Here is a 15,273-nt window from a genome sequence, read left to right on the forward strand (position 1 = left end):
ATGGTACACCATTCATTGTAGACACAGTGGACAGTTCCCACTGATACGTCAACAAATCAAGCAATCTAATTCATAGTGGGCTCACAGGAATGTTCAAACACGATAGCATATTTATGCCTTTCTGTCACATTGATAAATTATTAGCTTGGTGCATAAGTTTGAAGTGTTTTTCCATAAGTCTGATAAACACAAAAGATACAAGTAACAGAGACTTCGGTCAACAATAATATTTTCTCCTTCATTATTCACAACAGAGTGAAAATGAACAATAATATTTTCTCCTTCATTATTCACAACAGAGTGAAAATGAAAATGTTGGAGTAACTTTTTGTCTCTGTGATTGTATCAATCACATGGTTTTGAGGCGGAGCACTCGCCAAGCCATGTCCGGAAAGGAAGTTCCTTGAAGGTTGTTCCATAGAGTGTGGAAAAGGTGTAAATGTGAGGGTGTAGGATACGTGAATAAGGTGGTTGCGGAATGACTTCCTAACCTAACTCCTGTGTAGTCAGTATAGCAGAATGCAAGTGGGTGTTATCATTGAGCAGCATCACTTCACACAGTCTTTCTGGTCATCATTCTTGAATTGTGTCTGCAAGACATCTCAGTTGTTGACAATAAATGTCAGCAGTGATAGTTACACCTTGGGGAAGCAATTTTATAGTACACCACACTGTCTTTGTTCCACCAGGTGCATAAGATTATCTTTTGCGGATGTGCGCAATTCTGTTTATGGGGAGTTGCTGCTTTGTTTGGGCTCAGCCTTTCCTTTCTTTTCCTTATGTTAGTGTAAAGACACCATTTCGTTCACCAGTTACGATACAGGATGGGACACCTGCTAATTTCTGTGATTTTGATTTAGAGCATGCGGTACCCATACACCTGATTTTTGAATCTTCCCCCTAAATGGAAATGTCACATGATGGTTGAATGCTCACAGTTCATCAGATCTGCCAGTTGTTGAGTACAATGACATGGATCATTGTGGATTAATGTGTTTAAATGATCTTCATCAAACCCCAAAGGGCTACCTGGATGTGGAGAGTCACTAACATCAAAACGATCTCCCTTAAAACAATCTCTGTCCAATGGCATTGTCCTCATACACAGTACATGTTTCTGGCTGTCTCAACTGCTGTCACCCCTCTATTGAACTCAAACAGATGAACATGTCAGAAATGTACCAATTTCTCCGTTTTTTAGTGTCCACAGCTCAGCTAACAACTTCAAATGACAAAATGACAATATGTAAACTCAAATAGCAACAGTAAACTACAAATAACAAATGACAATTGATAAAAAAAATAGCAATTGGAATACTGATATGCAAAATAAAAATGCTATGAACTTATGCAGCAACCTAATATTTACATGTTTCAGTCTAAAAGGAATAATCATTTCCATACGTTAACAACATTATGAAAAGGATAGTTGCTACTCACCATATAGTGGAGATGCTAAGTCGCAGATAGGTACAACAAAAAGACTGTCACAAAAAGAGCTTTTGGTCAACAAGGCCTTTGTCAAAGACAACACACAATCACACGACCGCGCGCCCACACACACACACACACGCACACACATACACACACACACACACACACACACACACACACACACACACACACACACACATGACCACAGTATCTGGCAGCTGTAGCCAGATTTATTTCCCTATGTTAAGATTTATAAAGAAAAAATGAGCTTATATTTTACTACAAATATGCAGTGTGTGGAGAAAAAGTAATTTAATTACTGAACTGCTAATTAATACTCAACATAAACTAACAAGTCATAGTAGTACTGAAACAGAACCAGTTTTGCATATTCAAATAAGGTCTCTGGTTCAAGTACATCTTCACATACTCAAAAGTTTAATAAATACAAACCTTCTTTCTTCTTAGAGGAAGTAAGCAGGAAATACTGCATCCATGTTAGCATGAAAGAAAGGAAACTTAAAATGTTGTGAGATAATAGCAGAGAAATAAAATCTGAAAATCAATCAACTGTTCAAGCACCCGACAAAATATTGATATTAAGATTTTGATGCCAAATCTAATTTTGGGACCAGTGTCCAGTAAAGGGCATTATACAAACTTTTTTATTGAGTAGTAGCTACCATTAACTGTTTTTTAGTACACAGTATCAGTTATTTAAACAGCTGTCATTCCATCCCCTTAAAAAAAAAAAAAAAGGTGCAGCAGAATATTACAGACTGTATTTTGCACTTATCTTCTGATTACATGCCATATAACACATTCCTCCAAATCATGATACGATCACTTGTTAGAATGATCCCTGAAGTTCAGTCAATTATATACACCTATGGACAACTGCAATCCTGACTTTGGTTCCATTAGATTAAGACAGTACATTCAATGATCATACATGGATCCCACACTACCAGTGAACTGTATGAATTTACAAAATATGCTACAGTCATTATCCTTTCCAGATTCTGCCTCCTATTACACACGAGTATGGTACTATTCGCCAAAAAATAGTAAAAGGACTAATTCTCTTTGTTATTTTATTCTCTCTTTGTGCAGTGTTATTTTATTCTCTCTTGTGCAGCGTTATTTTATTCTTTCTTATATAATTTTATTAGTTTCTATTTCTCAACACCTGTTCTGCCACATTTTCATTTAATGCTTCACCTTCCTACTACATTCTCTTTTCATTCCCAAATTTACTATCTCAGACATTCACGTTTCTTTACACAGTGCATGAAACAATGTTTAGGATTCACTTGGCACAGGTTACAGGAACTGTTAGTAGTTTAACAGCGTTAACACAAACATTCAATTGGCAACAAGTTAATAACAATTAAAATGGCTACACTTACCAGTGTGGCCACTTAGCTTCCTCTCGGTGATCCTGAAACATAAAAAGCAATGACATTCTTCATATGAAGCAGTAAATTTCTAAAAAAGAAAGAGGGAAAACCCAAACATCAAAATAGAGGGAAATGGATTCCCTACTACCAAAAGGAAACTTGTGATCAAGTTTTGGCAAGCAAGTGTCAATCAGTAATCAACTACAAAAAGATAAACAAATTAAATAAATCCATAACCACAAAGATATAACCATCACTAACCAGATGTTCAAAAAGGCATGCACAGACCAAAAGAAGGGCAATGTCAATGCTGAAGATGGTATAAGGAAGGGGAAGACTTGTGGTGAGAAGATACTGATCAGAAACGAAGCCCACAGATTGCAGCAATATCACATGAAGATGATCTTTTTTTATCTCATAGGTTTGTATATCTTTCGCAAGCACTGCTCCAAAATTAGATTAAAGGGCTCAGTAGTTAGTTTAATTACAGTCATATAAATTGTGGCTCAGGCCTTTTACATCAATTTAGTCTCTTCACAATGGATCTCACCACCTCTAAAGGTCTTCCCAAGGTTTCTTTAACTAATGTTCTACATATTTTTATTTACTTTTTCTTTGCATGAAGCAATCATAATGATGACCTTCGCAAATGTCAGAAATGATAGTATGACAATAATTAAACTCACAAAATATGAGTATGTTAAATACAGAAATTGTTGCATCTTATACCTATTTTATATATTTATTACATTACAGCTGATGTTCCACTGGTTCATCAGTACCTCAAAATTTGTTGAGGGAATATAAACACTTTTTTATTAGAAAAGATTTTAATTTTGTTTTAAAATTATTCCCCATATATGTTCCTAGAGTGTTTGTTAAGCCAAATCAAATCACTGATGTAGCCTATGGGCTTCTAGCTGTCATTTTCTGATGTTGTTTTCTGGAAATAGTTAGATTTTGTCCTAGTGTTGAGAACATGTACGTCACTGCACTTGATAACTTCCATTGACCGATTCATAAAAATGTAACTAATTTAGATATGTATAGAGAATATATTGTAAGGTATTTGTGCAGCACAAACACTTCAGACATGAATCTCTATGCCCCATCCCACGTGCAAGTCTTCTTGCTCTTCTCTGTAACAGCTGTATTCTTTTTAAGCATATGTCACCTCTCCATCAGACACCGTCTTGTCAAAATATGTGCTGCGTAGAAGAAGAGGCTTGTGTGTTTCCATGAATCTGAGGGCTATGCAAGCTGTAGTGCAGTTACTGGCAGGGTCTTCCAAACTGGACAGGCCTCAGCGAGTGAACCACATGAAGAGTGTCTCATAACAGCCCATCTCTCCCATAGCCAATCCCATATTCCTTTCCCAATTCCCGAGATACACAACCCAAGATGTGGTGCAATACATGCCAAGGGGCACGCGGCAAGTGGGAATGTATGTCTTTAATTTAGCTTCAGGGATACATGGTGATCACCCTGAATAATTAGCCTTGCACCATGTGGGGTGCCATGGTATCAACTGAATAGGTTCCCAACTCTCATGGGACCAAAATGGAGAACACAGAAAAGAAAACAAAAACTGAGAGACGGAAGTGAGCTCAAACCTCTAAGAATCGGGGTTGGAACCAAGGGGAGCTGTTTCTGTAATTGGATCTGGCAATAGAACAATCCAAGAAATGGAAACTGTTAATGAGAAGTTGGATCAGGTCACGATCAAATTCTTGTCTGTGTTTCAGTGAAGGAAACATCTCAAAGAACAAAAATGAAATGAAGGTAAAGAATGGCTTCCTAAACACAAATGGAGGTAACTAAAAGGTCTTTAACCTTTTTTCTTTTTAAAGAAAGAAAGAAAGAAAGAGAGAGAGAGAGAGAGAGAGAGAGAGAGAGAGAGAGAGAGAGAGAAGACTGACTCAGGGTGAATGGGGTAAGAAGGATAATCAGGCCCCTTCTACCTCTAGGACAAGAGGACAAGAAAAGAGGGAGCAAGAGAAGAGTCTAATACTCCCACTTCTCAGGACAAACGGTCCCACAAAAAGCCAAGGCAGGAAATAGGGAAACGTAAGTGTAGTACGGCACTCTCGGTTACGCAACAGGGATATACACTGCGGTCAAAATAACTTTACAGCAGGTGGAGCTCATTCAGAGGCCTCTCTTTGAGAAGAAGGGCAGTGGGGGAGGAGCGGGAGGGGGGGTGGGGGGGGGAGGGGAGAGACACAAGTTCAGGATCTGATCCAAATTCAAGAAAGTCTATATGGACAAAGGTGCTGTTATCTTTGGCTGTGAGGGGATGGGAAAAGGGGAGTGGCTCAGGAGATGGTGTCCAAGGCATCTCTGTGGAATGAGATAAAGCTGCTGCTCATGGCAGCAGATGGGCTCTTCAAGACTTCAAAGATCTCAATTTGGGTACCAATACTTCTTACGGATGACCTCCAAAGACTCTGTTCAAGAAAATAAGGGGGCAGAAGATCTCAACAGTGGATTGGAGAGTAATCAAACAAAATGTTGTACCAGACAGTCAAACATTTTGGTGGAAACTGGTGAAAAATCCCTGATGGCAATGTGAGAGAATACGACCTGAAATTGACTTAGGGTTTTCAAAGTGTGCCATCAGGATAATCAAAGACATCAGAAAAGACCATGGCGCAAGCCAGAGGCTGCAAGTGTTTCAGGTAAACCCACAACACAGCAATGGGGCAACTGCTATCTTGAGTTAATCTTCTAGGAAGACAGTAGGTGTATGTGGCCACCATCCAGGAACCCTATTCACATAAAGTGGGCATTTCAGGCCTCGGAGGAACTGGAGGTAAGTTGGTTCATGCCAGAAATCTAAAGAACTCCATAACATGTCATTATGTTACAAAAGGAATTTTCCAACCTCATATTTAGAAAACTGTCCAATCACAAAGAAGTGCATAAACAGAAATACACCTGGGTGGAACAACAATTTGGAAGTGCAAAGGAAGCAAGTAAAAAGATTGTTCAACCTTGCAAAGAAGAAAGAACAATGGTTAAAATATCAGGAGGCCCTTGTCAAACACATCCTTGCAATCAAACAAGTGAAGCTATCTTCCTGGAAAGTATTCCGTGAGGAAGTGGAGGGTACACCTGGTTGTGTTAGACTTCATAAAATCCTTACTAGAATACAGACTAATCCAGGAGGTACTCCACGGAAGGAGAACGATGGGTATACAGAGACTTTTCAAAAAAATTCCAGAGCATTCATAATTTCTCACCGATGGTGTGTTGGAGCAAATGCAGTTGGCATCCCTGCACACATCTTTGTTTAATGTGTAACTGCCAGAAGTTTCATTGTTGTACGTCTGTTAGTTATTATTCAGTGCTGTATTGAGGAGAACATTATGTCACACAGTTTGCGAATTTCGAGACGGCAGAGTTAGAGGAGCAATGCGACTGAATTAAATTTTACATGAAAATCAAGAAAATCTTTACAGAGACACAACAAATGATGCAGGAAGCCTACGGTGATGAATGCTTAAGCTGTACTCGGTGTTATGAATGGTTCATGTGGTTTAAAAATTGCCAGACAGAAGTTCAAGATGATCCTCATTCACGATGCCTTTTGACGTCTACTGATGTCACTCACATCAGAAACGGAAATTAAACTGTGCATTCCAATTGAAGACTGACTCTCTGAGATTGCAGAAGAAGGTAACATTCCAATTGGATCATGTCATGAAAATGTGGGAAGGAAATGGCCTGAAATGTGGCAAGACAATTCATGGCTCTAGCATCATGATAATGCAACCGCACATTCATCCCTTTGGTGCGTGACTATTGCACAAAAAATGAAATCACTGTGCTGCCTCACCCTCTGTACTCTCCAGACCTGTCTCCTGTGGACTTTTTTTTTTTTTTTATTTTTATTTTTTTTATTTCCAGTGTTGAAAACCCCAATGAGATAAAAAAACATTTGCAGATGGCGCTTCATGCGATCCTGCAAGAGGTGTACCAAGACAGCTTCTGGAAGTGCAAATGGCATTGGGTGCTGTGTCTCAATTGTGGAGGAGAGTATTTCTGCTAGGTCATTAATATACAACATGAATAGCAAGGGTCCCAACACACTTCCCTGGGGTACAGCTGAAGTTACTTCAACATCTGACAATGACCCTTCATCCAAGATAACATGCTGTGTCGTCCATACCAAAAAGCCCTGAATCAAATCACAAATTTCACTTACTTTTGACACTAAGCTTAGGTGTCGTACTGGGTCAAATGCTTTTAGAAAATCAAGAAATACTGCATCTACCTGACTGCCTTGATCCAAACCTTTCAATATGTGTCATGAGAAAAATGAAAGTTGGGTTTCGTATGATCGATGCCATGAGGAGATCATTCTGTTTAAGGAAACTCATTATGTTTGAGCTCAGAGTACGTTCTAAGATTCGACAACAAATTGATGTCAAGGAAATCGGTCAGTAGTTTGTGGATCACTTGTAATAACCTTCTTGTAGACAAGTGTTAACTGTGCTTTTTTCCAAGAAATGGTAACAGTTTTTTTTTGTTTTTTTTTTTTTTTTTGGGACCTACGATATATTATAGTTAAAAGAGGAACTAACTCAGCTGTAAATTCAGTATAGAATGTGACAGGGATTCCATCAAGCCCTCGAGTTTTGTTCAATTTTAATGACTGCATCTGTTTCTCAACACCACTGACACTAACACTTACTTCACTCATCTTTTCAGTGGTACGAAGATTAAACCGGGGCAATTCTCCTGGGTTTTCCTTTGTAAAGGAACATTTGAAAATGGGGTTAAGGATTTCAGCTTTTGCTTTGCTACCCTCAATTTAAGTTCATGCCTCGTTCACTAGGGACTGGACACTACCCTTGGTGCCTCTAACAGCCTTTACAAACAACCACAATTTCTTTGGATTTTGTGAAATGTCACTTGACTATTCTGCTATGGTAGTCATTGAAGGCATCACGCATCACTCTCTCAGCAGCCAAATGTGTTTCATTCAGCATCTATCTACCTATAGTTCTATGCTTTCTATTATACCTATTTTGTAATAGTCTCCATTTCTTTAGAAGTTTATTTACAGTGACTGTATACCATGGAGGTTCCCTCTCATTAGGAAGTGTTCTACTGGGTACATATCTATCCAGTGCCTGGTCAACTATTCTTTTAAACGTGAGCCATAGTACCTCTACATGCTACTTTCCTGTGTTGAAAGTTTCAAGTTCCTCACTGAGATATGACACTATTTTTTTTATCTAATTTACAGATCATATATATCTTTCTGCTTATACTGATCACATATATCTTTCTACTTTTTTTTACTTGCCTTTAGTACTCTGGTATTTGGTGTTGCCACAAACACATCATGGTTGCTGATACCATTTTTAACGTGGACATCCTCAAGACATCAGGTCTATTTCTTGCCATTAAATCCAATATATTTCGATCATGAGTGGGATTCCTAACTATCTGTTCTAGGCAGTTTTTAGATAAGGCATTTAGTAATGTTTCACAGGATGTCTTATCACATCAACCACTAACAAAATTGTATTTTTCCCAACTGATTGTTGGATGATTAAAGTCTCTATCAATGATTACAGTATGATTGGGGAACTTATGTACAAGTGATTTGAGGTTTTCTCTGAAGTTTTCGGTTACATCAGGAGATGAGTCTGGTAGAAATGCCGCCACTGTCACAAAAACATTAGTTTCTTCTGTCTCAACTTGTACAGGCTAGAGTCTCACAAATAAATCACTGACTCACCATAATGTTGCCACATTACTGTTTCTTATTGTTGGTGTGCTTTCCACATGTCATCTGAAGATGTTGGTGCTTTTCATCAATTATGATTGAAATTTTACAAATGCTGCACCTTACAGTAGATCCGTCACCCTGAACACTGCCACTTCTAAACAATGTCCCACATTCTGCTAGCATTCATTCTGGATTTTGGGATCTTGGATACAGAAAAATTAAACTATCAAAGTTGGACCACAAATCACACAAAGCATCTCATCATTGTGAGTTACAACTGGACCTCAACTGCTTGTGCCAGAGGACTGGTTTGAACTGACATACTTAAACAGTGCTCCTTACGATGAGTTTTCATAATTTTTTCATGAAATAACAGAGATGAACATATATTAGTGTTTCATTTGATTATTTTTTGTGACTGATTTACTCATAGTTCTTTTTTAATTTTTTAATATAATAATTTGAAAATAGTGTGTTACAGTATCAAACAAAATTTTGTTCTTCACTATGTCTATGTGTAAACTGTTAAAATATTTCTGTACAAACTATTATGGTATACTTCTACTTCTGTCAGATCAACACCACATAAGTAAGCAGTTAAGAAACTTCTTGGCAGATTAAAACTGTGTGCCGGACCGAGACTTTAACTCGGGACCTTTGCCTTTCCTGCGGGCAAGTGCTCTACCAACTGAGCTACGCAAGCATGACTCACACCCCGTCCTCACAACTTTAATTCCGCCAGTACCTCGTCTCCTACCTTCCAAAGTTCAAAGAAGCTCTCCTGTGAACCTTGCAGAACTAGCACTCCTGGAAGAAAGGATATTGCAGACACACGGCTTAGCCACGGCCTAGGGGATGTTTCTAGAATGAAATTTTCACTCTACAGCAGAGTGTGCACTGATATGAAACTTCCTGGCAGATTAAAACTGTGTGCCTGACCGAGACTCAAACTCGGTCCGGCACACAGTTTTAATCTGCCAGGAAGTTTCATATCAGCGCACACTCCGCTGTAGAATGAAAATTTCATTCTATAAGCAGTTAAGATTTCCAATACAAATGAATCACCAGAGAGATAATAATATTCCTGAGTATCTTTCCTCTCTTTCTGGAAATGAACACAAGTTAAGGACGAGAGCAATAAACAAACATCAGACGAGCTTTTAGGCTTACAATGAGGCTGAAGACTGCTAGTAAAGAAATATTAGCATTTCAAAGGCAGAAGCTACAAAGTAAAAACTTGCCTCAATGGCAAAAGAAGTTGGCTGAAATGCATGAAGGCAAGGTTTCACTTACTTTGAGGATATAATGATGGGGGATGGTACTCAACTGGAAAGCAACTGAAGCAATAAATGGGCACTTTACAATATTGTCAAAACAGTAAACAAATTTTGTCAATGAAGTATTGTTTATATTTACAGATTACCAGCAATGATTAAAAATTATTTACCGTCAGAAGTTTGATGATAATTGGGTTCATAAACTTTGTGAAATTTTGAAAAGAAATAATTTCTGCTTTAGGCTGTAAAACATTATTTTCTGCAATTTCAATTTTGACATGTCATCATTTTCAACTATTGTTTAATGTTGTAACCCATTCAAAAATAAAAAGCTGTGCCATGCTACGCAAGAAAATTTCCATGAGGTGTTGTAAATTTATCGGCTGTTCCATATACCATACATGTTATAGATCCGGTGAAAGAGGAGCATCTCGGACACATTACGTACACACTTTTTGGCAAAAAGGGAATAAAATTAAACTTCAGTGTTTACATCATCATTTCACCAGCTCAATGTTGTATATGGAACAGCTGATAAATTTACAACACTTCATGCAAATGTTGTAGCACAGCTATATACTACTGAGTGGGTTCAGTTTCCCACAATGCTTAAAATGACAACATGTCAAAATCGCAATCATACTAAAAAGTTTAAACAGCCAAAAATGGAAATGATTTCATTTAAATATTTACTGTCAATCAGCTAATACAAATTTCCAGAAAACTCTTACATATAACGGACCATTTGATGTCCAGTGGAACATATCTGCCTCTCTTACTATTTTTCAAAAATTGAAATGCTGGGCAACCTTTTGAATACACGTCTTTCATCAGAAACTCTTTCAATCTGAAACACAAACATTCAGAAGTGGGGTCTCAAATATAGGGTAAACAAAAGATGCCACAAACAATTTAAAGGCGTAGTAGGAAGGAAAACAAGTTTACAGAAAGCACAGATGCTGAAAAAAGATGTGAGACATGATAATGTTGGGTAAACTTATAACAATTAGGTGAGCTTATTTCATGTTTTCTTTGAGTGAGAAGTCATTTACAACCACTCAAAGAAGTTTAAGGTGCAGATCCAACAAATCTTAGGTCTATCAATTTCACTTGATATTCACAAAGGGGAGTATTTTGGGCACACTATGTACAGAGGAACCACTCACACTTTTTTGGCAGAACAGGAAAGAATTAATGTGCTGTTAGTTAACTGCATAAGCATCCAGGGTAAAGTATCATAATTAATCTCACTCACGTTACTGATATTAAATGCCAATATAACACTTAGAACAGAAAGCCAGCTGAAATCAGCACTGAATAGCAGTTAAATATAAATTCTAATTGGTATATTTCCAACAATAATAGATTGGATGTTAATGATGGTGGCATATTTATCATCACAAAGAACTCAATACCACCTAATGAGGTCGATAAAGTCTTCTCAGATTATCAGCCAAGTCATCGTGTCATGCTGTTGTCTGTATTCCCACAGTAACAATGACAATGACAATACAATGCCACAACTCAGCTGATAAACTGAGAAAACCTGCATTATGATCTAACAAGGTTTTACATATTCTGAATGTGAAATAATCTATGTACAGATAATCTGCTTCAATGTGCAGTGGCAGCATGCTTCATAGAAAATGTGTAAGATTACAGTAGATACATTTCCTGATCATGCTACAGTAATTGGGGGGGTGGGGGGGGGGGGGGTGGGGGGGAGATTCCAACTTATCAGCTGGGAGGCTCTCATGCTTAAGGCAGATGCCAGAGTCAGGGAATCATGTGAGGCTGCTTTAAATATTTTTTTGAAAATTATCTTGGACAGTTAGACAACCAGCCTGTGAAGCTGACTAACAATCCCTAACTTTATGATTCAGTTAATATAAAGGAGGATATTGGTGGTCACAGGACTCATGTTACAGCATCAGTTACTGCACGTGTTGAAATAAATGTCAAGAAACGAGAGAAAATATTTCTGCTTAAGCAAATATGACAAGACACAGACAACAAATTACCTAGGCTGAATATGGAAAGTATTATTTGATCAAATTCAACAGTACAATTTGACTGAGATATGTATGAGCCATGCAAGATTATGAGGGATGCAAAAGATCTGTTGAGGTTCAATATTCTTGTTAGAAATTTCTACAAAGCAAAGAGAGCTTTGTCATACGCACTATATGATCAATGTATCTGGACACCTGGCTGAAACTGCCTTACAAATTCGTGGTGCCCTCCATTGGTAACACTGGAATTCAATACGATGTTGGCCCACCCTTAGCCCTCATGACAGCTTCCACTCTCACAGTCATACGTTCAGTCAGGTGCTGGAATGTTTCTTGGGGAATGACAGCCCATTCTTCACGACGTGCTGCACTGAGGAGAGGTAACAATGGCGGTCGGTGAAGCCTGGTACGAAGTCGGCATTCCAAAACATCCTAAAGGTGTTCGATAGGATTCAGGTCAGGACTCTGTGCAGGCCAGTCCATTACAAGGATATTATTGTCATGTAACCACTCTGCCACAGGCTGTGCATTATGAATAGGTGCTCAACTGTGTTGAAAGACGCAGTCGCCATCCCCGAATTGCTCTTCAACAGTGGGAAGCAAGAAGATGCTTAAAACATCAATGTAGGCCTGTGCTATGACAGCGCCAACCAAAACAACAAGGGGTGCAAGCGCCCTCCATGGAAAACATGACTACTCCATAACACCACCGCCTCCGAATTTTACTGTTGGCACTACACATACTGGCAGATGTCGTTCACTGGGCATTTGCCATAGCCACACCCTGCCATCGGATTGCCACACTGTGTACCAGGATGCATCACTCCATACAATGTTTTTCCACTGTTCAATCACCCAATGTTTACCCTCCTTACACCAAGCGAGGCGTCATTTGGCATTTACCGGCGTGATGTGTGGCTAACGATCAGCCACTCGACTATGAAATCCAAGTTTCCTCACCTCTCACCTAAATGTCACAGTACTTGCAGTGGATCCTGATGCAGTTTGGAATTCCTGTGTGATGGTCTTGATAGATGTCTGCCTATTACACATTACAACCCTCTTCAACTGTCGGTGGTCTGTTTCAGTCAACAGAGGAGATCAGCCTGTACACTTTTGTGCTGTACGTGCCCTTCACATTTCCACTTCACTACCACATCAGGAACAGTGGACCTAGGGATGTTTAGGTGTGTGGAAATCTCACGTACAGGCGTATGACACAAGTGACACTCAATCACCTGACCATGTTCAAAGTCCGTGAGTTCTGCGGAGTGCCCCATTCCACTCTGTCATGATGTCTAATGACTACTGGGGTTGCTGATTTGGAGTACCTGGCAGTAGGGGTCAGCACAATGCACCTAATATGAAAAACATGTTTTTGGGGGTGCCTGGATACTTTCGATCATATAGTGTATTTAAATACGGTGAAGGCTTTGTGTCAAACTCGAGCTGAACATAGCAAAAAAAAAAAAAAAAAAAAAAAAAAAAAAAAAAAAAAAAAAAAAAAAAAAAAAAAAAAGCATAAGAAACTGAAGCAGAAGATGACTCAGATGATGAGAAATTATAGCTCTTTTTTATATTAATTGTCACGTGAATGCTGTGTTTTGTATTTTGATATTCTGGTTACTATGGGTTTATTTATAGTCATTTTTCATTTGTAGTTCATTGTTGCTATTTGAATTTACACATTGTCATTTTGTCATTCGGGGACAGTGAGTGGAATTTGAATGCTAGAAAACCGAGTGGCAATTGGAGAAACCAGAACATTTCTGAGCTATTCTTGTGTCTGATTTCAACAGAGGGTTGAGAGCATTGGAGGCAGTGAGAGACATTTGCACCTTATATGGAGATAATGGCACTAGACAGAGCACAGTAAGAAAATGGTTTTCTTGTTTTGAGGAGGATCGTTTTAACATTAGGGTCTCTCCATGTTCAGGAAAACCTTTGGGATCCTGATGTATGGATCCTGGTGTATGGGTACAGCATGCCCTAAGCCAAAATCACAAAGATCAGCAGATGACCATACGTAGACAACACCGACCATTCCTGACTTCTTAGGTAATAGAACCCAGTACGTTGTCCTCGATGGTGAGTGTTCATCGGAGGTGAGGGTATCATCTGGAGTGCCCCAGGGAAGTGTGGTAATTCCGCTGTTGATTTCTATCTACATAAATGATCTTTTGGATAGGGTGGATAGCAATGTGTGGCTGTTTGCTGATGCTGTGGTGTACCGGAAGGTGTCGTCATTGAGTGACTGTAGGAGGATAAAAGATGACTTGGACAGGATTTGTGATTGGGGATGACAATCATTTAAGTGCAACAATCTGCAATGATCCACATCATTGTACTTGACAACTGGCATAAGTGATGAATAATGATCATTCCACAATCGTGTGACATTTGCATGCAATGGGGAAGATCAAAAATTGGGTGTATGGGTACAGCATGCCCTAAGCCAAAATCACAAAGATCAGCAGATGGCCGTACGTAGACAACACTGACCATTCCTATCTTGTATCATTACTGGTGAACAGAAATGGTGTCTTTAGGCTAAGGTAAGGAAAACAAAAGAGTGGTTGAGTCCAAACAAAGCAGCAACTCCGCATACAAAGACCTGGGCACATCCATTGAAAGATAATATTATGCACTGGTGGAACAGCAATGGTGTAGTGTACTATGAACTGCTTCCTTGAGGTGTAACCATCACTGCCTTAATTTACTGTCAACAATTGAGGTGTCTTGAAGACACAATCCAAGAAAAACAATCAGGAAGACCGTGTGAAGTGATAACACATCTAGACTGACAAAAAACACTATATAGGGGTTGGGTTGGAAAGTCATTCCACACCCACCTTATTCACCTGATTTTGTGCCCTCAGATTTTCACTTTTTCCACTCTATCGAATAATCTTAAAGGAACTTCCTTTCTAGATAAAAATGCTCTCAGAACATGGCTCAGCAAGTTCTTTCCTTAAAATCGAGAGACTTCTACAATCACAGAATCAAAATGTTACCCCAGCATTGGCAGCCTGTTGTAAAAAGTGAAGGAGAATATATTATTGATGACTAACATCTCTGTTATGTGTACTTTTGTTTCGTTTACACTTGTGCAAAAACGCTACAAGCTTATGCACCAACCCAATGTGTTCACATTGTCTGAAGGAACTAGCAGCAGTTTATTGTTGGTCATTAGAACAATGAAGCATTTGAAGTGACTCGACAAAGGTACTGGAGGGTCAACAGATGGAAGTGTATAACTATATGCCTGTATCACTGTTGCCAATTTGTTATATAACTGCTTGCATATTCTGAACTTCTTAGGACCAAAAATTGCCTATGTTCAGTATATTTGTGAGATCCTGAAGGCAGCAGATGGCAATGGCCTATGTTGATGCCATGTTCCTTAC

General features: G+C 38.8%; 1 protein-coding gene across 2 annotated transcripts in view; it reads right to left on the bottom strand.

Annotated features, from left to right (window-relative positions):
* The window catches only part of LOC126473342 (uncharacterized), a 57,969-nt gene that overhangs the window by 19,229 nt on the left and 23,467 nt on the right, over positions 1–15,273 (bottom strand). The window contains exons 4-5 of one of the 2 annotated variants that reach the window (XM_050100342.1): positions 2,844–2,875; positions 1,888–1,921 (exon numbers count right to left, since the gene is read on the bottom strand). In XM_050100342.1, the coding sequence (XP_049956299.1) occupies positions 1,888–1,921; positions 2,844–2,875 (66 nt within the window). The remainder of the gene's footprint in view (positions 1–1,887; positions 1,922–2,843; positions 2,876–15,273) is intronic. The other variant, XR_007586440.1, reaches the window with a different exon arrangement.

This window comes from Schistocerca serialis, chromosome 1 (genome assembly GCF_023864345.2).
Source record: "Schistocerca serialis cubense isolate TAMUIC-IGC-003099 chromosome 1, iqSchSeri2.2, whole genome shotgun sequence".
Lineage (NCBI taxonomy): Eukaryota > Metazoa > Arthropoda > Insecta > Orthoptera > Acrididae > Schistocerca > Schistocerca serialis.